The following is a 27,894-nucleotide window of genomic DNA, read 5'->3' on the forward strand; positions in this document are numbered from 1 at the left end:
GGGGGGGGGGGGGGTTCACATGAATCACAGGAAAAAATAGAAAACATGATATTTAAACGTATACAAAATACACAGTGGTTTGTTCCAAGCCGCTTTCCTGTATCTATAATCTTGCACATCAATGCTGCCTAATATATACATACAACCGAACAATAAATACAGCAACAACCGTGAAAACCTTCAGCGACAATTAGAGAGAGAGAGAGAGAGACTCAGACCGTGGCTCAGACTCAGAACTTTATTACAAAAGGATAAAGGTTTTAGGCAAAGCCTATTCTTCCAACCTGTCCAAAGAGAGAGAGAGAGAGAGAGAGAGAGAGAGAAAAAGAGAGAGAGAGAGAGAGAGAGAGAGAGAGAGAGAGAGAGAGAGAGAGAGAAAAAGAGAGAGAGAGAGAGAGAGAGAGGGTTTGTTGGTGTATTGTCATTAGGTAATAAAAGCCTTCAAGACAAGGTACAAGACGACAATATCTGCATTATTCATAAAAATGGGGGGGAAATGAGAGAGAGAGAGAGAGACGGGGGGAGAGAGAGAGAGACGGGAGAGAGAGAGAGACGGGGAGAGAGAGAGAGAGAGAGAGAGAGAGACGGGGAGAGAGAGAGAGAGAGAGAGAGAGCATTGGATTTATTGTTTGACAAAGAGTATTGATTAAACATGTATACATTTTTCGCTTTCGCGCCGAACAACTGTGAAATGCCAAAGCAAAACACTGTACAATGAAAAAAATGAAAACAAAATCAATTCAGCTACTCATGTCCAAACGAAAATACACAATACATGCCACTGGACATTCCCAAACAGCTAAGATAAAAAAAAGAAAAGAAGATAAAGAAAGGAAGACGAGTGATGTACTCCGCCGTGATGGCATCTGGTTCTATTACCTCGCGGCGCATGTAAAAACCTGAATGGGCATGCGGTTGTTTACTATGGTTTTCACGCAAAAGGAAATACCCATACAGTCTTTTTGTCATACATCTCTTCGCTTGTTGGTAGTGTAACCGTTTATTTATGTTCAGTTAACTCTTTTCTGTATGCTTCCCTGCCAAGGGCAGATACAAGATGGAACAACGCTGTCCGCCAGGGTTTAGTTGCTCGCTGATCCTCCTCACCTTTGCCATGTTGACCTTCCGTGACGTCACCTCAGTACCTTGCAACTTCGTGACGTCAGAGGGTGGAACAAAGGCTGCGTGCAACAACCGTCGACTGACCCAGTTTCCTGGCGACTACCCTGCAGCTGTGACGTGGCTAGATATTTCGTCAAACTTCCTGACCTCACTCGATGGACTGGCAAACCCTAGATTCACAGCTTTACACCACCTTGACGTAAGCAATAACTTGCTGACGTCATTACCAGCTGACGCTTTCCGGGATACGCCACACTTACAAGAGCTGAGCTTGGAGGGCAACGCGCTGTGCTCGTTGTCGGGTGACGTCTTCCGGGGTCTGCACAATCTGACACAGCTGACACTAAGTCAAACCAAGCTGACGGAGCTGTCGCACGTGACACTCAGCCACGTGACTCAGCTGACATATCTGGATCTGAGTAACAACCAGTTAGACTCCGTGCCCACAGAAGCTTTATGCCACACACCATGGCTGCAGGTTCTAAACCTGGGAACGAATGCGCTGCGTACTGTTGGCGACAACGTCTTCATGCCAATGTTGAACCTTCAACATCTAATTTTGAAAAGTAACAAGCTGACAGTCCTACACCAGGCGGCTTTTCACGGTCTGCGCAAATTGCGAGTTCTGGACCTCAGTGACAACAGCTTGGCATTGGACAACAGCACCTACTCCCCTGGTGTGTTCAGTCCTCTCGTCGCCCTGGAAGAGCTGTACCTGACGGGCAACGACGACAGCGCTGAGGGCGACTACCCTCTGAACGTGTTCATGCCGCTGCCTTCTCTGCGGGCCCTGTCCATAGACACCTTCAGCGACACTAACTTCGGGGCGGCCTTCACCTCGCTGACCCGTCTCACCTCACTGACTTTAGCTTCCTTTGACTCTCGGGGCTGCGGCTTGAAGCGTCTGACCAATCACACGCTGCACGCTTTTCGTCACTCCGGCCTGCGGACCTTGGTTATCAGGGATTGCCCTTTGCTGGATGTCGAGACATGCGCCTTCTGTGACCTTCCCAGGCTTTCCTGCCTGTCCGTGTATCGTGGTCGTCATTTTTTGCACCTGTCGTCCTTGCTGCTCGCACTGTACGGTCTGCAGAACCAAACCATGGACCTCGTTGACTTTTCTGACAACAGGCGTCGCGATCTGCCCACCATACTGGACATGACAAACACGAAGTATCTCTATAACACGTGTATTACACAGCTCAACCTGCGCAAAAACGACATTGCTGGAATGTCCTCCAGAGGTTTACGCATAGATTCGCCGTGGCTGAAATGCCTGAGGCACGTAGACATGTCCTACAACAAATTAAGCTCTGGTGACAGATCTCTGTTCATGAAACTGCTGCTTGGCGCGACCAACATGGAAGTGTTCGAGGCTCAGAATCAGAGAGCCTTCGCTGTAGGTGACAACAATCGGCCTACCGGGGACGCTTCCAGACAACCGGATATCACTTTGAAGCTAAACACGGCAAGGTCGTTGAGAGTGTTCAACCTGAGGGCAGCCGTCCAAGAGTTGGGCCAGCTGCCCAAAGGGATCAACTTCACACAGGGAGGAAACATCACCACGCTGAACCTGGCCTACGACGGCGCCTACTACTGTGACAGCACCATCACCGGCCTCACGGCCATCAAAGACTTAGACTTCAGCGGTAACAACTGCCATGTCCTGAGCACTGGCCTCTTCCAGCACATGACCACTCTGCGACGTCTGAACGTGTCCAACGTACACGTCACACAAGACTTTCTACTGGCCAACGGCTCGGAGTTGCTTCGGCCCTTACGGGACCTTGAGGTGTTGGACCTGAGTGACAACGATCTGATGGACTTGCCTGACGATCTGCTTCAACACCAGCTCAATCTCAGCTGGCTTGGATTGGCTCGGAATCGGTTCCAGGTCAGAATACATCCTTCTTTGCCCAACTTACACATGTTTGTGCGTGAATTGTTTGCTAAATCGGGTCATGTAGAAGAGAATACGTGAGCTGTACTTTTGTATTTCCTCATCTGTGTAACCTGTGACTGTTTATGTATCCATACATACGTCCCTGTCCTACCATTGTATTCAATAGGTTTCGCCTTCCCTCTCCAGGTTGAAATCCCTGACATATCTGAACCTATTCTATGTCTTCTATTACCCCCCGCGGGTAAGGGGGAGTCCCATATTGGTTGGGACGAGAAAGAATTTACCCGATGCTACCCAGCATGTCGTAAGAGGCGACTAACGGTTCTGTTTCTCCTTTTACCCTTGTTAAGTGTTTCTTGTATAGAATATAGTCAATGTTTGTAAAGATTTTAGTCAAGCAGTATGTAAGAAATGTTAAGTCCTTTGTACTGGAAACTTGCATTCTCACAGTAAGGTCATATATTCAACTATGTTGCAAGCCCCTGGAGCAATTTTTTGATTAGTGCTTTTGTGAACAAGAAACAATTAACAAGTGGCTCTATCCCATCTCCCCCCTTTCCCCTATCCCATTTCCCCCCTTTCCCTGTCGCGATATAACTTTGAATGGTTGAAAACGACGTTAAACACCAAATAAAGAAAGAAAGACCTCTTCTATTCGAACCTATCTGAACCTATTCTATCTCTGTGCAGACAGACCCAGCGAATGTGTATATTCAGACATCCCTGTCCTATCTTGACCTGTTCTCAATCTGTCGTCAGTACCAGTGGATGTACTCATGCAGACACTTACGTCCTATCTTGACCTGTTATTTATTTATGCTAAAACTTCAAGCGGATGTGTCCATGCAGACATCCCTGCCCTATCCTGACCTGTTCTCTCTGTGCTGACAGTACCATTGGATGTGTTAATGCAGACATTCCTGTCCTATCTAGACATGTTCTCTATGTGTGCAGACAGTACCAGTGGATGTGTTAATGCAGACATTCCTGTCCTATCTAGACATGTTCTCTATGTGTGCAGACAGTACCAGTGGATGTGTCCATGCAGACATCCCTGTCCTATCCTGACCTGTTCTCTCTGTGCAGACAGTACCAGTGGATGTGTCCATGCAGACATCCCTGTCCTATCCTGACCTGTTCTCTCTGTGCTGACAGTACCAGTGGATGTGTTAATGCAGACATTCCTGTCCTATCTAGACATGTTCTCTATGTGTGCAGACAGTACCAGTGGATGTGTCTATGCAGACATCTCTGTCCAATCTGGACCTGTCCCACAACAATATCCCCTCCCTGGACTCTGACGTCAGACAAACCCTGGACAACCTGGCAGCAAACCACACCGTCACACTGCGCCTGCGCGGTAACCCCTTGACCTGCACGTGCCAGTCGCTGGACATGGTCCGCTGGCTGGCCACCACCGTCGTCAGGCTGGACGGCGACAACCACAACCTGGCCTACGACGACGACTACGACGACAACGGCCGCGACTACCCCTGTGTCCTGGAGGACGGCGGGATGGGCAGCACGGGATCCGTGATGGCGCAGTGGGAGGCTCACTGGCGGCGCTGCGTGGGTCTGGCCTTCCTGACGGTGTCCGCGGTGGCGCTGCTGGTACAGGTGTTGGGCTTGCTGCTGACCTACCTGCTGTGGAGCAAGTGGACGTACGTGCGTCACGCCTGGCGAGTGTTGCGTCACCTGCGACTGCCGCGCCGCCACGACTTTGAGAAGGACGCCGTATTTGTGCACGCTGACGACGATCTGGAGCTGGCCGTGAAGGTGAAGGAAGCTGTGGGGATTGCCAGACCCGGTCTGCGGCTGTCGCTCCTGGCCGATGACATCATGCCTGGCTCCTTCCTGGCAGAGGGGATCGCCCGCTCTGTGGAGCGTAGCTGGAAGGTTCGTGTCCGTTGCCATCATTGTTTAGTTGTTATTGTGGTTCTGCTTCTCATACATTGAAACTGGCTGATGGATTGCCAAGGATTAGGATGTTTGTGTGAAATCGTGAGTGTATGAATGATGTTAATGTGCTATTTAGGATTCCTTTCTTGATGAGTGGCACTATGTGGATCATAGTTGAAAGCGTTTTTCTGTTTTGGTTGAACGGAGATTCTGTCGTTGCTTTACGCTTGTCTAATCATGATGTCCACGAACCACCCGTTGGTATGATGTGACGAATGTTGTTTCACGATCAGACGATGCTACTTAAAAATCTGTGATGTTTAATATTGCCATGTATAATTGTACATTAGTCGGGTGCCTTTCACGTGCACTTGGGGTTGACAGACCTAATTGTTTTTTGTTTTTCATTGTGCATTTTGGAGTCTTGAGAAATGACTAATATTGCCGCATTTATAAATATCACCGGGTGTCTACGCTTAATACACTGCTGTTGATGCGTGAGAAAAAAAGCATTTTGTTTTTGCACAGTTTCTTTTTTACACAGCTAACCATCAACAAGATCTCTGTTTTCAGACCATACCTTTTGGGTTATGAAAAACCTCGCTTCAGATCTCGTATGCTTGTATCAGAAACACGAACTCGTGTTAACCTGGTTTCACACATCGACCTGGTACATGTATTTGTGATATGAAGCGAGTTCTTTCATAACACATAAGATATGGTATGAAAACAAATTAATGTTGATGGTTTGAAGTATAGCCAGATACTGTATAAGAAATAAAGAATGCCATAATGGCTGTGTACTGCTGGTGACACAGCCCTACTGTCGTCTTTATCAGTTTGACATGGCCGTGATCCTATTGGGAGTCATCGTTGTCGTTGTGTGTGTTCAGATGGTACTGCTGGTCACTCAGACCAACTGTCTGACCAGTCCGCTTTATCAGTTTGTCATGGGTATTGGTACTTATCGTGGTCGTTGTGTGTGTTCAGGTGGTACTACTGGTGACACTGACCTACTGTCTGACCAGTCAGCTTTATCAGTTTGACATGGGTATTGGTACTAAGCGTGGTCGTTGTGTGTGTTCAGGTGGTACTGCTAGTGACACAGACCAATCCGCTTTATCAGTTTGTCATGGGTATTGTTAGTCATTGTGATCTTTGTGTGTATTCAGGTGGTACTGCTGGTAGCACAGACCAGTCAGCTTTATCAGTTTGACATGGGTATTGGTAATCATCGTGGTTTTTGTGTGTGTTCAGGTGGTACTGCTGGTGACGCAGACCTTCCTTCAGGACGACTGGTCCGGGTACTCGGTGCTGCAGGCTCAGGGCAGCATCAGCGACACATTGCCGGACCGCGTGCTGGTGCTGATGGTGGGACCGCTGCAGGCCTGGACAGCCAGGGAGCCCAGCCACTTGTCCTTGAGGACACTGCTGCGTATGATCCCCGAGAGCTGTGTGTACCACGTGCCCGGGGCTGTCACCTCTCGACACAACATCTGGGCCACTCTGGGAGACCGTTTTACTCGGCACGAAAGTTAACATTGCAGGCTTTGGTTAGCATTGCCAAAAGATCCAGGCCACGCTGTGAGACGAGTAATCAAACAGTGCTGGGCTGGGCATGGCTAAATCTGTACGTCATTCAGGGCCGGACTACCGGGAGGGTTATGGGGGTTGCGCAACCCCCCACCCCCCCTAGCCTAAACATGTACCTCACTTATTTAAAACATTTTTTATCATTGTTTATTTTATGCCGTTTCATGCAAGGAGCGACCATTTTCCTATCTCAGAATATGACCTTCCCATCAGCTTCAGGGGGCTCTGCCCCTTGACCCCGCCAGGGGGACCATCCCCCTGGACCACCACTGGCAACCCCCCCCCCCTCCTCTTAGCCTAGTCCGGCCCTGTCATTGCCTAAAGATCTGGGTTTCTCATGGAAACTATGATGAGTTTGAATGAATAAGATAATTATTAACTGGCAATTCTACAGAAGGATGGGTATCACTGAATCTGAGAAGCAAAGGGAAGTAAGCGTTCTAAATGCATACAACATGACTGTGCAATAGAGTACGTGAGATTTATGCAGAGCCACTTTCCTGGGCACCTTATAAGGGTATCAATGAGGAGTAAAAGTGTCAATGCTGGGATGTAAGAACGAATGGAAAGAGGATGTAACTTGTTAAATGGACCGTTACTCAATCCAGCAAGGCTGAAAGTAAGTAGTTGTGCATAGCTCATTATGAGCACATAATTATGCTTATTGAACCTGTGAAGTTGCAGGTAGCTCACAACAAATTGCGTTATTTATGAAAGCAGAGTACTGCCAAACAGAACATTTTGAAAGCAACTGCATCCCCCTATAGCTGTGAACCACAGACGATGGACAGGGAGAGAGAACATAAATGAAAATCTCTGGCAATAGTTCTCTTTGGGCATGATAAAGATAGTTTCACCATCATTACACACACACACACACACAGACACAGACACACACAGACACACAGACACACACACACACATACACACACACACACACACACACACAGATACACACACACACACACACAGACACACAGACACACACACACACACAGACACACACACACACACACACACACAGACACAGACATACACAGACACACAGACACACACACACACATACACACACACACACACACACACACACACACACACACACACACACACACACACACACACGCCTCTTATCATACCTTTTATTCCTTAAATCTAAATTCAAATCTTGTGAATCAACAATAGCATGGTTTTATAAAGCATATCATGATCAACAACCAGAAGTGATGATTTTTAATGCACATGCAGTTTAAAGGGCTGTACTTCTAAATGAGTTATAAGCAACTCAAAAAAACAAAAAGCTGTCTTAAACACAGGATTGTAAGAAACGACAACAACAACAACAACATCTGAAAACCCGATAATAATAACTGCAAAGGTAGCCTATATCAGAAAATATGGTACTGAAGTTTAGAAGTCAGAAACAAATTCAAATCTCAATACACAGAATTTCACAGATTTGCAAAACAAAGGCTTTCACCAAAAGTAGACATATTTTGTCTTAATTCCATACATTTTAGATTTGATTTTGATGACACTGTCTGCTTTACTTTACATACGTGCCGTTTTAACAAATCAAATAAAGGAATGCTATCAACATTGAGAGAGACAGAGAGATAGACAAGCAGACAGACTATAATTGTGATTGACAAAGAACATGGATGTCTTTGTTTTTTGTAGACGGCAAACACACGATCATTAAGCATAATCAAACATATAAGTACACTACTAAGATTAACTTATAACATGAGCATTTAAGCAATAAGCATCATTTATATATATATATCACAGTCACTGACGCTCATAACCACAGCGCTAGCGAACAGTCGCATAAACCACACACACACACACGCACACACGCACACACACACACACACACACACACACACACACACACACACACACACACACACACACACACAGTCTGAACAGTTCAAGTGTAAAATATGAAGATTAACATAAATTATGTGATCGACATTTAAAATGGCTATTGCTGAAGGAATAAAATAGTTTTTAAAAGAGTTCTTGCGGGCCATAGGCACTCTGAGTCACCTCAAACTTCGAATGGAGAGGATGAGATTGGTTGCTCAGAATCTTGGAAGCTTTCTTTTTCAGAGCGCTGGTGTACAGGCCTGACAGAGGTGCCTGCTTCCTTCCGATTATTTTGCCCGCTAGGCCAACGACTCGTGCTAGCCTGCTTTTGTTTTTAACTGTTAAATTGCCATAGTAAGAAACCAAGTTAAAGGTTAACACACTTTCCACGAGAGATTTGTACACAGATTCTACGACGTCTTTGTTTACGTTAAAACTTCTGAGCTTGCGCAAAAGATAAAGGCGCTGATTTGCCTTCTTGCAAATAAAATCAACATTTTCAGTGAAAGTAAGATGGTGATCAAGGACTGTCCCAAGATATTTAAAATGTTTAAAGTGACTTGTTCTACCTCCTGTCCATTTATTTGCAGCGCACGGTGAGGAAAATGATGGATTTTGCTTTTGTCTGTTTCCATGCAATACACAATTCCTTCGTTTCAGTTGTAATACATACATACATACATACATACATGCATATGAATACATACAGACCGAAATTAGATCAGCCTTATGATGGTTAGGTAGAACATAATATTTAAGCTACTCCTCTCCTGGATATAAACAGAGTTAGGCTACTGCTGCAGGTCTTTACATCTTCGTTGCCATGATTGATTGAACCAGTATCGCAGCGCTGACACTCAGGAATCGTGCAAACCGTTTGGTAGTATAACGCGGGATTCCAATTAGCTTAAAGGCCGGGACAACACGGTTATGGACAGTACCTAGACTACCAATGATTGTCACTATCACCCTGCAGAAAATACCCGAGTTCATTTTATCTGTACACAGGCATAACACGTATCCATGAAACTGTCGAAAGGAACGCTCACTTCAACAATGAAAACCTCTCGGTTAATATACATTACATACATAGCCTACACACACACACACACACACACACACACACACACACACACACACACATACACCACAACCCTCGTCTCGATTCCCCCCTCTACGTTAAAACATTTAGTCAAAACTTGACTAAATGTAAAAAGACACGTACAGTCCACAGCGCCCACTGACTGGAGCGCCCTCTCTTCCAACAAGGGGAGACAAACATTGACGTGTCAACAGCAGGCACGCAAGGGGGACCACTGAGCACACACAATACCACGGTAAAAACAACAACAGAGTAAACAGACAAAAGAATTCAGACAATCCCGACAGCTCACTACCAGGAAGTACGCACAAAAAGAAGCCTATATATGTACTAAACAAAGATGATTAATATAATATGTAAATCAAAGGCATATAAATTCTAACTGGAGTTAATTTAGGCAACAGTAAGCGAAATCCGGCTCTGAGATAAGAGCCACTGACATATTCACCAACGTATTCAAGGAAAAGTCGGCGATTTCCCTTCCCTGTTTAATGCCGACAGCTGTAGTGACCCAATTAATCAGCTAGACACTCACGCGCGCAGTGGTTTTCCCCCCTATGTTTAAGATCCTCTACCGCTTGGGAGTACTTGTTAACCCGAACAGCGATTTGTAAAAATGTAAAAATATTGCATTCCTCAAAGTAATACATGCCTTTTATTTGTTTATTAATATTTGTTGTTTAGAGCCTCTATGCTGGGTGGTGGGGGGTGGTTTGGGCCCGATAGATAAAATATTACGATTTTTAGCATAACTCAAAGAAAACCAACCCGAATTTCCCAGCGAAGGGACAATTAAGTTATGAAAAAAAAAATCGAATAGATCCCTTGACTTTGGGGTAGCGCGACTCTGTTGCTGCTAGCTTTCCACTGGGAGGAAGCAACCCGAATTTCCCAGCGATGGGGCAATAAAGTAATCAAAAATCCACACACAAAATCGAATAGATCCCTTGATTTTGGGGGTAGCGTGACTCTGTTGCTGCTAGCTTTCCACTGGGAGAAAGCTACCCGAATTTCCAAGCGATGGGACAATAAAGTAATGAATACAATTTTTTTTGTTTTAAATCTAATAGATCCCTTGACTTTGTAGATGACAAGAAAATATCGGGCGCATTTACGTGATTTGTAACAAAGGTTTTACAAATCACGGGTTAACAGTACTTGACATGACTGAGCACACGTCACGCTAGTTTCAAACAGAAGCTACAATTCTGTACATGATGCATGATGTGCAGGTTATTCTGACATTTGTTTCACCCTGAATAGTATGATCCTACTTTCCTCATTGGAAAGATCTTGAGGCTCGTGCGTTCATCCGGTTTCCTCATACTTCATTTGTTAATACCGTAAACTACCTTGTATACGCCCATCCCCCCATATCATCATATGCACCAATTTTGCCCAAAAGTTGGGTGTGGGCGTTTACTAGGTACTACACCCTGTGCATGATCAGTTTCTCGTTAGAAATCTAAATGTTTGGTTGCTTGGTATAAAATTGTCAATGGGACTTGTTTCTGTAGAAACAAATATCCATGCTCTATTAGTTTTACTCACACGAGTTCGTGTGTGTGCAAGTGCCTCGCCAGAACGAAACCTAGAAGCAAATCATGAATGAAATCCAATTACTTTATGGTTTGGTAACAATGCTGTGACATAAATCAAGTGAAAACTGAAAAAGATAACTCAAGTCCTGCTTTGTAGAACCGGCGTTAGTCAAAGCCGAACAAACATCACAAACAAGCACGCGCGGCAGTCAGTTCATTTGCACTGAATTCAGGGCCGGACCCAGGGGGGGGGGTTCCAGGGGTTCCGGAACCCCACCCCTGGAAAAAGCATGTACCTTGCTTTGAGTGGTTTTTTTTAAACTAGTTTTAGCACCAAAACAATGCTGCTCTTAACCCTCAAAACAAGGCCCAGAATGCACCAGATTGCACAGATTTTAACCGTTTTTCAAACATTTTCCGGGGGAGCATGCCCCCGGACCCCCCTAGTTCGCTTGTGGCTTCGCCACTTCGCTGATTTGCCCCCCCCCCAAAAAAAAAAGGAGGAACCCCCCCCCCTTACAACTCATTTGGTCCGGCCCTGCTGATTCAAGTCATCAAATTCTTTTCAACCTCAATTCTCTTTTATAACTCAGCTGCACTGCGGTGAGAGTATTAATCAACGGTATGCCTTCATAACAGCATCTTGGCATTATACACTCGGGCGCATTCTTTGTAGTATGTAGAAGTTTACAAACGCAAAAAAAATTGTTCAAAAAATATTTGTTGTGACATCATTAATCCAGAAATGGGGGGTGCCCTTTGCACAGCTTTCGGCCCAAAATAGGGGGTGTGCGTATACTAGGTAGTTTACGGTACATACAGTCAATATTTGACTTAATGTTTAGCTGGGGTCTGGGTATTGATTCATAAAATCGATGATCTGAGTCGAAAGCCCGCTCAAAATCAATCCGTTTAAATAGATGAATTATCAAGGAAGTACTGTATATTTGTTTCAGATATGTGAAATTGGCAGCATGTCGACAATGTCCTCGCAGTTGTACAGTCTTTCTCTGTGTCTGATTTGATCTGAGGTATTTTATTATATTTCGTCTAAATGTTTCAGATACATGAACTGGGACTGGGAATCGAGACGAGGGTATTGGTGTATGTATGACTGTATGTATGGATGGATGGATGGATGAGTATGTGTGTGTACGTCCACAGCGATACCTAAATAAAACAATTCCCCGACATATGTTTACGAAACTTTGCATATGAGTTCTTCAAGATGATAATATTCCCAGGCTGTTTTTATCTTTATTTTCTTGATAAATGTCTTTGATGACGTCATTTCCGCTTTTACAAAAGTCGAGGCCGCATTGTGGTGACCTCATTTTGTAAGCAAATTAATTGCAACATTGGTCAAACATTTCAAGTTTTGACTCAATCTGGACTATGGGTTTCATTTAAAGTTCGGAAGCTTAATGAATGATAATTAGTTTGCTCATGAAAGGTGTCATCAAAATCGAATTTTCTCTAACAGATTTAAAAATTATTGCATTTTATTCCTCATTAATTCCTGAATGCAAACATATACAGATATTTTATATTTAGTCTGGAAATGTACTCAGATTTAAAGAAAATCGGTTTATGCAAATTAGGTCTGACCAGTGTTAATTGGCATGCTTCGACGAGACCAGCTTGACCCGTCTCGGTTTACGAGTTTCGGCTAGCCAGGTTGTTGTGGGCTCGACGATGACTTATCCAAGGTTTTCAGTGTCTGTCTTTTAGTTTCAGGCCGACAGAGTGACTAAACGTTTTAGTAACGCTTTATACGACTTTTTATTTTTATTTTTTTATCTTAGGTAGACAGGCCACAATGAACCTTTCAGTTCAGTAAATTTATCCATCCAAAAAGCTCTTCACCGAACGAGCAGGCCCTTTAAATGTCAGTTCATTCTGTTTGGCAAAGTAGCTCTGTTTATGCACGGTCTGCTTGGTCAATATTGATTTAGGCTTTGATTTCACATTTATTCCTTCCGGATCGGTGGCAAGGCTTTCATTCCAGTTCTACTCATTCCAATGTTTGGCAACATCACGATCAACAGAACTGTATTGAGAGACAAGAACAGCCCTGTCTTCTTCTGTATACAAAAAGTACGTATACTAGCAGGTTCTATCAGTATTCATTCGCTTTCATTTCTGTGAAATCATCATGTTTTCTTCTTATTTAAAAAGGGAAAACAGTCAGTCCAGCGTTGTAGAACGTTATCAGGGTACGGCCTTACCTGTTACACGCCCAAAGCAAACATCTCTTGCACCTATATTGTACTTCTTTTGGGCATAGTGTTCCAAAGTTTCTGTGCATTGCTGTAAATTTGAAGCCTTGTACTTTTTGTTACAAATATTTGAAAAGAAAATGTATGTCAAAGAGGGGGCCCTATGTGTAGCCATGTTCCTAAGTTAGGCAACAAAAAAAATAGTCTGTTTACGGTAACCCGACCGACCCTATTTTTTCGCGCGACCCTAAACTTTTTTTTGGCATATGGGAAAAAAAAAAAAATCTTTTGTTTTTTTTGCAAAATAACGTAAAAATATGGTTTTTTGGGGGAAAAAAAAAATTAAAAAAATCCCGACCTACCGACCCTATTTTTTTGGCCTATGTTACCGTAAACAGACCTATTTTTTTTTTGGCCTTATATAGCAACCACCTCTTTATGTTCTGTTTGGATAAAAGGCCGTTCGGTTGTTTGATTTGATTGTGGGAAGCACAGGCTGGGTATACCGTCACAAAATCAGTGGGTTCCAGTTAGATAACCAAGGTTATTTTCGTTTTCTGTTTTGTCTGAAAACGTAGTTTCATTAGGGATGCAACAGAAAGGCTCTCGATTTTTTTGTTTGTTTGTTTGCTTAACGCCCAGCCGACCACGAAGGGCCATATCAGGGCGGTGCTGCTTTGACATATAACGTGCGCCACACACAAGACAGAAGTCGCAGCACAGGCTTCATGTCTCACCCAGTCACATTATTCTGACACCGGACCAACCAGTCCTAGCACTAACCCCATAATGCCAGACGCCAGGCGGAGCAGCCACTAGATTGCCAATTTTTAAGTCTTAGGTATGACCCGGCCGGGGTTCGAACACACGACCTCCCGATCACGGGGCGGACGCCTTACCACTAGGCCAACCGTGCCGGTAAAGGCTCTCGATTCGAAGAAACCATATACACAGACAACATTAGCAACTCTGTCAGTATCATGGAACTTCTCAATCTGTTTGACTGTGCGAGTCATTTTACGGTTGAAGATTTTTAGTGCTATTCAACATGGCAGACTTTCAACCATTTTTCGTCCAACTTATAACATGCGTGAACACAAATGTCTGAAAGTTTGAAGGCAGTGCATTTAGGAGTTACTGAAATATACTGCTTTTTGTCTAATTACCCGCTAAAACGGCTTTAAAAAACAGAAAAAATGGCTTCTGATAAGAATGACACCTACACGGTTCACCATGCCATAACGTCATTGTAAGACAAGGCAGTTGAACAAAACTGACTGTGTGGGATACATATTTGATTTTTCTTTTCAACGACATGCAAACATTGTTCAGTTTTAGATGTTCGGAAGGTTTTTTTTGGGGGGGGGTCGATTTTAACATGGGAACCTTGATTTTGTCAACTTAATTTTCGGGGGTATTCGTGTTGTAGGTACCACTGCATAAACACTACCTTAATGTATCATCAATCTGTTTAACGTTTGGTGAATATGGTAGGGGAAGAAAATGCCTTTTCCAGTCATGTAGCTGGTTTTAAAATAAACAGCCTTTTTGTACAGATCTGCACTCAAACGCATGTGCCGAGTTTTGTGTGTGTGACGGGTAGTATAGATGTTGCTGATTAGGCCACGTGTTATCAATACGATTTCTCTCCCTCATTTTATCATACAGATGCAGAATGGAACACCGCAGCCTATCCGTAATAAGCTGCAATCGTGTGGTCTTCATCAGCATTCTTTGTGTGATGGTTTACAACGTCACAGCAGTACCCTGCAACTTCGCCAAGTCAAAGGACGGAATTAAGGCTGAGTGTGATCACCGTCGACTGACCAAGTTTCCTGGCGACTACCCCGCTGCTGTGACAGGGATAGATATATCTTTTAACTTTCTGACTTCCCTTGTTGGTCTGGCGGACCCTAGCTTCATAGGTGTACGTCACCTTGATCTCAGTCACAACTCCCTGACGTCATTACCAGATGACGCTTTTCGGGACACACCACACTTACAAGAGCTGAGCTTGGAGGGCAACGCGCTGTGCTCGGTGTCGGGTGACGTCTTCCGGGGTCTGCATAATCTGACACAGCTGACACTAAGTCACACTAAGCTGACGCAGCTGTCGAACGTGACACTCAGCCACGTGACTCAGCTGACATATCTGGACCTGAGTAACAACCGGTTGACCTCCGTGCCCACCGAAGCTTTAAGTCACACTGTGCATGCCGATGTGGCATGCATTCACCTACTTTTTGTTGTAATTACGTTTGCTCAAGTCATTGCACGATGTAAAAAGAAGTAAACCGTGTTTTTATTGTGGCACCTTGTTGTGACCCGTTTTGTGGAGCGTTAATATTTTTACGTGTAATTCACGTGCTCCTTGTTCAGTTGTTGTGACCTGGTTTTGGTCGGAGCGTCACAAACTGCGTCGTTTAGTTCTAGAACACCGTGAGATTCACGTGCTCTTTTCCGTGTTTTGATTTTGAGGTGAGCCCTGCGAATCTGCGTTGCAAGTTTTAGAATACGTGTGACTCACGTGTTTTTAGCTTTGTGATGTCAGCTAGTTCCTTGGTCTTCTTTCTGTTAAATATACCGTTTTAAGTTTTGAGCATGCACGGAGTGCGTGATCGGTTACTGATTGGTTGTAAAATAGTAGTTTCACCCGATTCTGTCTTAGGAATGTTGGTGGTTGGTCAATCCGGTGACTTTTGACTTTTGAATAACTATTCCATGTTAGGTTTTTGTTTCCATAAATACCGCTGCTTGACTCCTTCTCGTCAGTCGATCTGAGGGTTTTAGGAAGCGTTTGGTTTTGATGTAAACGTATGAAGGTTATCAAGTGAACCAACGGAGTGTTTCTTATGTTTTAACGTCAACGTAATGTTCTTGGAGACAGTTGTTTCTCAAGTGTGAATCGTTTTGTGCCCTTCGTTTGTGAGGCAACACGTTTTGGTACTGCTGGTCAACCCACACAGCGCATAAGTTTTTTACCGCAATAAGTAGTATCGCAATACGTAGTATCGCATTACGTGGTACTGTAACTATATATCTATACATTACTGATCCCTAGTGTCAGATGTAAAATAATAAACCAGTACTTTTGCGCGTTATCGCTTGTAACCTGTGTTTGTCATTTCGTATGAACAATATGTAGTACCAGCCTCGCTCACGAAGGCGCGCACAGTAAAAAACTTTAGTTGCTGTCGTCCAGTGAAAGAATTTTAGCTAAAGTAAACAAACTTAGCTGCTGACGCCCAGTAAAGAACTTTTGTTATTGACGCTCAATGAACGTAAACGTAGCTGTTGATAACCAGCAAAAGACTTTATTGTTACCTGTCACTGTGTTAGTAAACCATAGTTTGACATAGATCAACTTGTCGGTTAGAGATCTTCCTACTCTGTATCCGGCGCATTTTTTGTGACTTTTGTGTATTATCCCAAACGACCCTCAGATCGACTCATTTTACTTTATAACCAGATAAACCTTATGTATGTTTTAAGTGCTTTTGAATAAGCGAACATTGTAATGGAGAAGATTCCAGCAGATAAACCATTGGAAGCTTCAGGTTATGACATTAACGGCGATGAAGATGAACTTTCTCAAAGGCCTAGGCGTGACATTAAGCCTACTGAACAAGGTAGAGACTACCAGATTGAGATCAAAACTAGAAACTTTGTAAGACAACGAATATTCTTGGAACGAGCAATCGATGAGATAGTAACAGAGCTTAAACAAGAAACTCCTAATAAAGAGTCAGTAACCAGTCAAAAAAAGGTTATTTTGAGCATGTACAAGGATCTTGGTGACATTGAGAAAGTTCTTTGTATGATTGGTAGCGGTGAAATCGTTCAGGACAGCTGGGAGGATGTTCAAAGGGCAGTTCAGAACATTATGTTTTACATTGATCAAGCTCTTGTCAGACAAACGACTAGTGTGCAGGTGGCTAAGGAGCCTACTTCCAGGCATAGCAGTGTTACACCTAGCGTTGGGTCATCCACCCACAAGTCAGCCAGTGTTAAGTCTGCCATTCATAAAGTAGCTAGCATTACGTCAGCCATCCACAAGTCAGCTAGCCACAAGTCAGGTATCAGGAGATCAGGTAGCCAAGTAGCTTCTCGCGCCGAGTCTCTCCGCTCTAAAAGTGTTAGCTCTGAAGACACTAAATTGGCTCTTAAACTAGAGGCTGCATCCCTGGCCATAAAAGTGGAAGGTGACGCAATAAAGGAAGCTCAGTTTAGTGAACTGGATCTCTTACAACAACAATATGCTGAGAGAACTGCGGCTAGGCAGACTGAGGAAGCTGAGAGAACTGCAGCTAGGCAGACTGAGGACGCAGCTAGGCAGGCTAAGGAAGCTGAGAGAACAGCAGCTAGGCAGGCCGAAGAAGCAGCTAGGCAGGCCGAAGACGCAGCTGAAGCAGCTCTTGAAGAGATTAAACAGAAGAAGGCTTTGAGACAAATTCAGTCCACCGAATTAAAAACTAGCTTAAGAGAACAACAAGCTATGTTACAAGTATTGGAACAAGGTGAATCCGTTCAGCAGGATCTCCCTGATCTACCGTCAGTCGATTTGTTGAACACTAGGTTCCACCCTCGTCCTTTCGTTCCCTTGTACAGTCTTGTAGCCCCTCCTCTAAACAATGAACAAACAGCGATAGGAATAGGGACAGGTGCTGCCGTCATTGCTGACCAAGGAACACACCAGCCAGCCTTGGACCACGTCTGTTCCTGTCTGCAAAGCCGCCGTCATTGCTGACCAAAGGACACACCAGCCAGCCATGGACTTCACGTCTGTTCCTGTCTGCCAAGCCGCCAGCACCCATGACATCTCGACTGTCAACGTCAACGCTGCTGTCACCAACTTCGTCGCAGGAACCACAACGACTGAGCCACGACAGCACGCGTTACCTGTCGTGGACCTCGTCGTTGGAGTCAGCGCCTCTACAAGCGCCGCTACTACCAACAACGCCACCTACGAGGCGTACGGACCTCAACGTAGAGAGGATGTCAACGCCCCCCATCACGTCGGAACGAGCGCTCCTTTCGTCCATCAGGAGCCCTTCACCAACGCCCCCCATCACGTCGGAACGAGCGCTCCTTTCGTCCGTCAGGAGCCCTTCACACCCAACTACACGACGGCTGCAACTACATCCTCCATGCGGCCTACAGCGCTGCTGACCACACTGCAGCACCCTCTCGGTGCGTACGCTGGTCAGCCGCCTCTGCACAACGTTGGACACTCAACGACAAGCGTCACAGGCCCTCGCCCGCCTGATCTCGACCACACAGGTTGGTCCTATCACCTACCAGAGACAAGGGAAGGTGATGAGACGCAAGAACGACACACCTACTTCCCAGAAGAACGTCACCAACGCATGGACCACAGACGTTTTCAAGTTACCCCACCCTGTTTCCCCTATGATACCCACCTACATCCCAAACCAGAGCCTTTCGTGCCCACATTCCTGGACCCACATCAGACCACCCCCAAAGTTATTTGGGAAAACGAAAACGCAAGGCCCCCTGCGTACATGAACTTTGACAAGGAATGTCATGCAGATCGTCCATTTGCCACCTACCCCCCGTCTGCGTACTACCAACGTCCACTTGCTACTCCTGCCAAGCAGGACACTCCTATGGACTCTCTCGCCAAAACCCTATCAGACGCTCTGATGATCAACCGTTTGCCGATGCAGGAGCCGTGCATTTTTGTTGGTGACCCTCTCCAATATCCAATTTGGAGGTCGTCGTTTTCGTTTCTCATCGAGAGACAGAACATAACCAGCAGTGAGAAGTTATTGTATCTGCAACGGTACATCGGAGGTCAAGCAAGGGAGGCCGTGACCGGCTTCTTTCTGCTAAGAGAAGGTGATGCCTACGAGAGAGCCATGGAAGTGCTGGAAAATCGGTTCGGCAACTCATACGTAGTTTCGCAAGCTTTCCGGACCAAGCTGGACGAATGGACCCCAGTCAAAAGCAAAGATCCCAAGGGACTCAGAAGTCTGGCCGATTTCTTGCAGCAATGTTCCGTTGCTGCCCAGGAAGTTGGTGGACTGAGCATCCTGGATGATGCCCAGTACTTACGGAAGATCGTCGGAAAGCTCCCAGACTGGATGAGTCACAGATGGTCTAGAACAGTTGCTCGAACTAAGGTTGAAAAGAAGAGGTATCCTCTGTTCAATGAACTCGTGTCGTTCGTTACTCTCGAAGCAGACATTTCTAACGACCCTGTTTTCGGCTTGACAAGTGCATCGGGGACACCAAGAAAGTTCACAACGAACCTGTCAACCCTGACAGAGGATGTCACCGCATGTCTGCACTGTCAACTTCCGGACCATGACGCTGGGACATGTAAGGAACTCATAGTGAAGCCTCTGGTTGAGATACGAGATTTTCTGTTCAAGAACCGTATCTGCTACGGATGTCTCAGAAGTAAGGATCACCAGAGCCGTCAATGTATGCAGAAACAGACGTGCAAGAAGTGCAAGAAGGCTCATCCCACTTGTCTTCATGATGACAATTTCAAATATCAGAACAGTATGAGTGAAAACAAAGGGGCGAGTGAACACAAGAACAATTACCGTACCTCTGCTGCTGACGTTCAAGAGCCACTGACATCGTCGACCCCTACGGTGTCTGCTCTTAAGGCCAGCGAGGAAAACAGCATCGGTTTCACGTCTATGATCGTTCCCGTTCTCGTTTCCAGTGACTCTAACCCCAACGTAGAAGTGCTGACGTACGCACTACTGGACACTATGTCCAACGCCACTTTTGTAGTGCAGTCAGTGGCTGAAGAAGTTAAAGCCAAATCGCAGCCGACTACACTCAGGGTCTCCACACTGACTGAGGACAATGCTGTGGTCTCCGGCAGGAAGTACTCTGGATTGCGTGTCCGCTCTCCTACCTCCAGTGAGTTTGTCAGGCTCCCTTCTGCCATCTCACGACCTTACCTGTCCGTTGACCCCACGCAAATCCCCACCTCAGAGACTGTCAAAGTTTACCCACATCTCCAACACCTGTCCCCAAAACTGCCCCCCTTGTACCCTGATTGCGAAGCAGGCCTCCTCATCGGCTATGACTGCGCTGAGGCCCTCATGCCCCTAAACGTTGTCCAAGGACTGCCATTTGCAGTAGAGACTAAGTTAGGTTGGAGCATCGTCGGCAAGTCACCGCATTCCGTCGCCTTTGATGGCATAGCCTCGTCCATGCACGTAGTCGTCAAGCCAGGATCAAGAAAAGAAGAACGTGTAGCTCACGTCTACAAGGTACAGGTGGACGAAGTCTCGTGTACTGACCCATTACATGTTATGGAAAGAGACTTTGCAAGTGACTCAGGATCCATGTCCCAGGACGATGGAAAGTTCAAGAAGATCGTGAAGGTCAACGAAGCTGGTCACTTCGAGATGCTCTTACCATTTCGACCAGAGAAACCGTCCCTCCCCGACAACAGAAGTGCCGCAGTCAAGCATCTGAAGGGCCTGAAACGCCAGAAAAAACGAGGGTACCGTGATGACTGCGTCAAGGTCATGACATTAATCTTGTACGGGCTGATCGTGACGTGTTTTGCCTCTAGGGCAATCCACATTGAAACCCTGGATGACATGTCAAGTGATTCCTTCATCAACGCCCTACGCATTGTTGTCTCCATGCGAGGAAACATATCACGCATTTGGTGTGACAAAGGAACGAACTTTGTAGGTGCATGCAACGAGTTCAAACTGGCATGGAAGGAGATGGACTCTGAACGACTGACATCAAAGATGCTGGAAAGCAAATGTGAGTTCAAGTTCAACCCCCCTGCAGCTAGTCACATGGGTGGCGTTTGGGAGCGTCAGATACGAACGATACGCAGCATCCTGAATGGCCTTCTCAGAAGATCAGGCCAGCGTCTCACTACCTCATCACTTCGTACGTTCCTATACGAGGTGATGGCCATCGTGAACAGTCGACCACTGTCTGTCGAGTCATTGGAATCGGCAGATGGACCACGCCCTTTGACCCCCAACCACGTCCTTACCATGAAGTCAGGTGCCATCCTTCCGCCCCCTGGTGTGTTTGAAGATCCAGACCTGTACGCCAGGAAACGTTGGCGCTGTGTCCAGCGGATGGCAGACGAATTCTGGCTGCTATGGAAGAGCCAGTACCTTTCACTCTTGCAGAAACGTCGTGTCTGGCAACGTCCCCAGGCAAACGTACAGGTGGGAGATGTTGTTGTCTTGCATGACCAGAACTTGTGCAGATCAGAGTGGTGCATGGCTCGTGTAATCGAAGTGATGCCGGGATCTGATGGACTGGTCAGACGAGTGAAAGTGCATGTTGGAACAAAGGCTCAAGACAATCACGGCCGTCCCACTGGTGATAGTCGCATATTAGAGCGACCGATTCACAAAATGACTGTGTTAGTAGATTGTGAAAATCACAAAGATAAAGCTGTGTAAGCGAACTGAAAGAACATTGAACTTTGGAGTGTTTTTCCAATTTGACAGTTGTTGATTGTTGCGGTTTGTTTTTATACCAGATGATGTAACGGACATTTATGTTTTAAGTGGTGCGTTTTCTTTATGCCGTCGAGTAAATGACCAGTGGCATTTAGTTGAAACGAGATGTGTTGAAACATTGAAAATGATTGAACCGTAATAGTGCTGTGTAAATGTTTTGCAACACAATGATTTTGAGTTGTAAATTGGAAATGTCTAAATCTGCGTTATTCTTCTTTTGATATAAGGAATATGTTTGTACAAAGGTTTTTGAAGTAAATTATATTAATATAATTTCCGGTGGGAGTGTGCATGCCGATGTGGCATGCATTCACCTACTTTTTGTTGTAATTACGTTTGCTCAAGTCATTGCACGATGTAAAAAGAAGTAAACCGTGTTTTTATTGTGGCACCTTGTTGTGACCCGTTTTGTGGAGCGTTAATATTTTTACGTGTAATTCACGTGCTCCTTGTTCAGTTGTTGTGACCTGGTTTTGGTCGGAGCGTCACAAACTGCGTCGTTTAGTTCTAGAACACCGTGAGATTCACGTGCTCTTTTCCGTGTTTTGATTTTGAGGTGAGCCCTGCGAATCTGCGTTGCAAGTTTTAGAATACGTGTGACTCACGTGTTTTTAGCTTTGTGATGTCAGCTAGTTCCTTGGTCTTCTTTCTGTTAAATATACCGTTTTAAGTTTTGAGCATGCACGGAGTGCGTGATCGGTTACTGATTGGTTGTAAAATAGTAGTTTCACCCGATTCTGTCTTAGGAATGTTGTTGGTTGGTCAATCCGGTGACCTTTGACTTTTGAATAACTATTCCATGTTAGGTTTTTGTTTCCATAAATACCGCTGCTTGACTCCTGTCTCGTCAGTCGATCTGAGGGTTTTAGGAAGCGTTTGGTTTTGATGTAAACGTATGAAGGTTATCAAGTGAACCAACGGAGTGTTTCTTATGTTTTAACGTCAACGTAATGTTCTTGGAGACAGTTGTTTCTCAAGTGTGAATCGTTTTGTGCCCTTCGTTTGTGAGGCAACACGTTTTGGTACTGCTGGTCAACCCACACAGCGCATAAGTTTTTTACCGCAATAAGTAGTATCGCAATACGTAGTATCGCATTACGTGGTACTGTAACTATATATCTATACATTACTGATCCCTAGTGTCAGATGTAAAATAATAAACCAGTACTTTTGCGCGTTATCGCTTGTAACCTGTGTTTGTCATTTCGTATGAACAATATGTAGTACCAGCCTCGCTCACGAAGGCGCGCACACACACTCCTTGGTTGGAGATTTTGAATCTGGCCACGAACCAAATGCATACTATTGTTGAACACAGCTTTATGCCTCTTAAAAAGCTGAAACACCTTTATTTGAAACAGAATCAGCTGTCTTTGCTATGCCCAGTAGCTTTCAGCGGTCTACACAAATTGCGAGTTCTTGACCTCAGTGGCAACAGCCTGGCACTGGACAACAGCACCTACCCTCCTGGTGTGTTCAGTCAGCTCGTCGCCCTGGAAGAGCTGTACCTGGCGGGCAACGACGACAGCCCTGAGGGCGACTACCCTCTGAACGTGTTCACGCCGCTGCCTTCTCTGCGGGCCCTGTCCATAGACACCTTCAGCGACGCTTACTTCGGGGCGGCCTTCACCTCGCTGACCCGTCTGACCTCACTGACTTTATCGTCCTTTGACCTGCGGGGATGCAGCTTGAGGCGTCTGACCAATCACACGCTGCTCGCTTTTCGTCACTCCGGCCTGCGGACCTTGGTTATCAGTGATTGCCCTTTGTTTGATGTCGAGGTATGCGCCTTCTGTGACCTGCCCAAACTGTCCAGCCTGACCGTAAGTCATGGCTATCATGTTACGCACCTACCGTCCTTGCTGTTGGCACTGTACGGTCTACAGAACCAGACTATGGACCTCGTTGACTTTTCCGAGAATAGGCGTTACGCTCTGCCTTCCATTCTGGACGCCACGAACGCGAAGTACCTCTATAACATGTGTATTAAAAAGCTCAACCTACACTACAACGACATTGCTGCAATTTCCTCTACAGGTTTTCGCATAGATTCATCGTGGCTGAAATGCCTGAGGCACTTTGACATATCCCGGAACTTGCTGGCCTATGTTAGAAAATCCCTGGTTCTGAAACTGCTGCTTGGCGTGACCAACATAGAAATAATTGAGGCTCAGAATCAGAGAATCTTCCCTGTAGCTAGGGACGGCAATCCACCTCCTAAGGACACTCCCAGAAAAGAATTCACTGTACAGATAAACACGGCAAGGTCGTTGAGAGTGTTCAACCTCTGGGGAGCCGTCCACGACTTGGCCCAGCTGCCCAACGGGATCAACTTCACACAGGGAGGAAACATCAGCACGCTGAACCTGGCATACGCCGGCGCCTACTACTGTGACAGCACCATCACCGGCCTCACGGCCATCGAAGACTTCGACTTCAGCGGTAACAATTGCTTTGTCCTGGGCACTGGCCTCTTCCAGCACATGACCACTCTGCGACGTCTGAACGTGTCCAACGTACACGTCACACAAGACTTTCTACTGGTCAACGGCTCGGAGTTGCTTCGGCCCTTACGGGACCTAGAGGTGCTTGACCTTAGTGACAACCACCTGCTGAGCTTGCCTGAAGATCTGCTTCGACACCAGCTCAGTCTTAGCTGGCTTGGATTGGCTCGGAATCGGTTTCAGGTCAGAATACATTTACCCTTCCTTGCCCAACTAATACATTTTTGAGCATGCATTGTTTGTCCCCATTCATTCATTTGCAGCATCTACCGTTTGTGAAATCTAAATCGGGTCACGGAGAAGATAATGCGTGTTTGATTTTCGTCTTCTGTGCAACTTGTGACGGTGTGTATATATTCCATACATACGTCCCTGTCCTACCTGTATGCCTATTCAATAGATTTCGCGTTCCCCCTACCGGCTGAAATCCCAGACACATCTGAACCTCTTCTATCTCTTCTCATCCGGACCTCCCTGGACCTATTCTCTCTCTGTGCAGACAGAGCCAGCGAATGTGTCCATTCAGACATCCCTGTCCTATCTGGACCTGTTCCTAGTCTGCAGACAGTCCAAGTGGGTGTGCCCAGTCCGACACCTACGTCCTATCTTGCCCTGTTCTCTCTCTCTGTGTCTTTGTGTGTCTCTCTCTCTCTCTCTCTCTCTCTCTCTGTGCAGACAGTACCATTGGATGTGTATATGCAGACATCCCTGTCATATCTCAGTCTTGACATGTTCTCTCTGTGTACAGACAGTACGAGTAGATGTGTCTATGCAGAAATCTCTGTCCTATCTGGACCTGTCCTCTCTCTCTCTGTGCTGACAGTACCATTAGATGTGTATATGCAGACATCCCTGTCCCATCTTGACATGCCCTCTCTGTGCAGACAGTACCAGTAGATGTGTATATGCAGACATCCCTGTCCTATCTTGACATGTTCTCTCTGTGCAGACAGTACCAGTAGATGTGTATATGCAGACATCCCTGTCCTATCTTGACATGTTCTCTCTGTGCAGACAGTACCATTAGATGTGTATATGCAGACATCCCTGTCCTATCTTGACATGTTCTCTCTGTGCAGACAGTACCAGTAGGGGTGTATATGCAGACATCCCTGTCCTATCTTGACATGTTCTCTCTGTGTAGACAGTACCAGTGGATGTGTCTATGCAGACATCTCTGTCCCATCTGGACCTGTCCCACAACAACATCCCCTCCCTGGACTCTGACGTCAGACAAACCCTGGACAACCTGGCAGCAAACCACACCGTCACACTGCGTCTGCGCGGTAACCCCTTGACCTGCACGTGCCAGTCGCTGGACATGGTCAGCTGGCTGGCCACCACCGTCGTCAGGCTGGATGGCGACAACCACAACCTGGCCTACGACGACGACTACGACGACAACGGCCGCGACTACCCCTGTGTCCGGGAGGACGGCGGGATGGGCAGCACGGGATCCGTGATGGCGCAGTGGGAGGCTCACTGGCGGCGCTGCGTGGGTCTGGCCTTCCTGACGGTGTCCGCGGTGGCGCTGCTGGTACAGGTGTTGGGCTTGCTGCTGACGTACCTGCTGTGGAGCAAGTGGACGTACGTGCGTCACGCCTGGCGAGTGCTGCGTCTCTTGCGACTGCCGCGCCGCCACGACTTTGAGAAGGACGCCGTGTTCGTGTACGCTGACGATGATCTGGAGCTGGCCTTTAAGATAAAGAAAGCTGTGCGGGCTGCCAGACCCGGTCTGCGGCTGTCGCTCCTGGCCGATGACATCATGCCTGGCTCCTTCCTGGCTGAGGGGATCGCCCGCTCTGTGGAGCGTAGCTGGAAGGTTGGTGTCCGTTGCCATCATCGCTGTGGTTTTGCTTTTCAATTAATACATTGTGGCTTGTTTGTGACTAGCCGAGGATTAGGCTGTTTGTGTGAAAGCACGTATGCGTGTGAGCTAATTCGATTCCATTGTTGATGAGTGCACTATGGATTGACACGCGGTTGCCCTGTTTCGGTCATTGATATATCGTCGGGTTTCTTCGCTTAAAACAGCAGGTGACGCGTTAGACAGAAGTCTCTTTAACCTCTTCACACGTGTGTATATCATGTAAATGAGGTCGGGTCAAACTACATTCTGGCAAGGACCTGAGAAGTAGTTTTTTTACTGCTCAATTATGATGACCAATTCATCCAGACAAATGTTATTCTCGAAACACTTTGTTGTTTCCTCTGTGAGAATTCTGAGAACCTTTTAAGAAGCTATCGTTTTGGTGGTGTTTTGCTTTTGACATCAGAGATTTTACTTTGGAAGACATCGAGGTCGAAGAAAGCGCGTTTTCAATTGAGGCACTTTGATTCCCTCTGGAAGTTTGAGGTAATAAGTACGTACACAAGTACAGAATGTAGGATAAACAATACTCCATGGCTTGCTGTGTGATATCACTTTACACTTGTTGCAGACTAGTCAGACTAGTCAGCTTTATCAGTTTAACATGGATATTGTTACTCATCGTGGTCTTTGTGTGTGTTCAGGTGGTACTGCTGGTGACGCAGACCAGTCCGTTTTATTCTTTCTTTATTTCTTTATTCGGTGTTTAGCCTCGTTTTCAACCAAGAAGGTTATATCGCGACAGGGAAAGGGGGGGAGATGGGATAGAGCCACTTGTTAATTGTTTCTTGTTCACAAAAGCACTAATAAAAAAATTGCTCCAGGGGCTTGCAATCAGCAATGTAGTACAATATATTACCTTACTGGGAGAATGCAAGTTTCCAGTACAAAGGACTTAACATTTCTTACATACTGCTTGACTAAAATCTTTACAAACATTGACTATACATTGTATTCTATACAAGAAACACTTAACAAGGGTAAAAGGAGAAACAGAATCCGTTAGTCGCCTCTTACGACATGCTGGGGAGCATCGGGTAAATTCTTCCCTCTAACCCGCGGGGGGTGTCCGTTTTATCAGTTAACGTGTTCTTTGTGTGTGTTCAGGTGGTACTGCTGGTGACGCAGACCTTCCTTCAGGACGACTGGTCCGGGTACTCGGTGCTGCAGGCTCAGGGCAGCATCAGCGACACCTTGCCGGACCGCGTGCTGGTGCTGATGGTGGGACCGCTGCAGCCCTGGACAGCCAGGGAGCCCAGCCACCTGTCATTGAGGACACTGCTGCGTATGATCCCCGAGAGCTGTGTGTACCACGTGCCCGGGGCTGTCACCTCTCGACACAACATCTGGGCCACTCTTGGAGAGCGTATTGCTCGGCACGAAATGTAGGCTTTGGTTGGCACTGCCAAAAGTTCCAGGCCATGGTATGAGAACATGAATTAATCTCTGGCAGGAGTTCTATATGTTTTAAGATATTGCCACCATCACCATGCCCACACAACACACAACACACACACAACACACACAACACACACAACACACACACACACACACACACACACACACCACACACACACACAACACACACACACAACACACACACACACACAACACACACAGCACACACACACACACAACACACACAACACACACAACACACACACACACAACTCTTATCATACCTTTTATTCTTTAAGTCCACATTCAAATCTTGTGAATCAATAATAGAATGGTTTGAGCGGCCATATCATGATCAACAACCAGAAGTGATGATTTCTAATGC

General features: G+C 46.0%; 2 protein-coding genes across 2 annotated transcripts in view; both read left to right on the top strand.

Moving 5' to 3' along the window:
- The window catches only part of LOC138964920 (toll-like receptor 3), a 9,940-nt gene extending 1,405 nt beyond the window's left edge, over nt 1-8,535 (top strand). Inside the window, exons 2-4 of the mRNA XM_070336994.1 lie at nt 1,051-3,016; nt 4,244-4,921; nt 6,182-8,535. Coding sequence (XP_070193095.1) covers nt 1,058-3,016; nt 4,244-4,921; nt 6,182-6,463 — 2,919 coding nt within the window. The 5' untranslated portion in view covers nt 1,051-1,057 and the 3' untranslated portion in view covers nt 6,464-8,535. The remainder of the gene's footprint in view (nt 1-1,050; nt 3,017-4,243; nt 4,922-6,181) is intronic.
- Nucleotides 8,536-22,996: 14,461 nt separating this feature from the next.
- Nucleotides 22,997-27,656, top strand: LOC138964921 (toll-like receptor 4). Its single transcript, XM_070336995.1, has 3 exons — nt 22,997-24,424; nt 25,386-26,063; nt 27,219-27,656. The coding sequence occupies exons 1-3, from the start codon at nt 23,033-23,035 to the stop codon at nt 27,498-27,500; spliced, it is 2,352 nt and encodes a 783-aa protein (XP_070193096.1). The 5' UTR covers nt 22,997-23,032; the 3' UTR covers nt 27,501-27,656.
- The last annotated feature ends 238 nt before the right edge of the window (nt 27,657-27,894 follow it).

The sequence above is a fragment of the Littorina saxatilis genome, linkage group LG4, assembly GCF_037325665.1.
Source record: "Littorina saxatilis isolate snail1 linkage group LG4, US_GU_Lsax_2.0, whole genome shotgun sequence".
Taxonomy (NCBI): Eukaryota; Metazoa; Mollusca; class Gastropoda; order Littorinimorpha; family Littorinidae; genus Littorina; species Littorina saxatilis.

Bases quoted from the DNA above. Each gene is read 5' to 3' on its own strand.
- LOC138964921 (XM_070336995.1), top strand. From the start codon at position 23,033: ATGCATACTATTGTTGAACACAGCTTTATGCCTCTTAAAAAGCTGAAA. The intron at 24,425-25,385 runs GTCAGAATACAT...CTCTCTGTGTAG, and splicing joins TGGCTCGGAATCGGTTTCAG to ACAGTACCAGTGGATGTGTC. The intron at 26,064-27,218 runs GTTGGTGTCCGT...GTGTGTGTTCAG, and splicing joins CTGTGGAGCGTAGCTGGAAG to GTGGTACTGCTGGTGACGCA.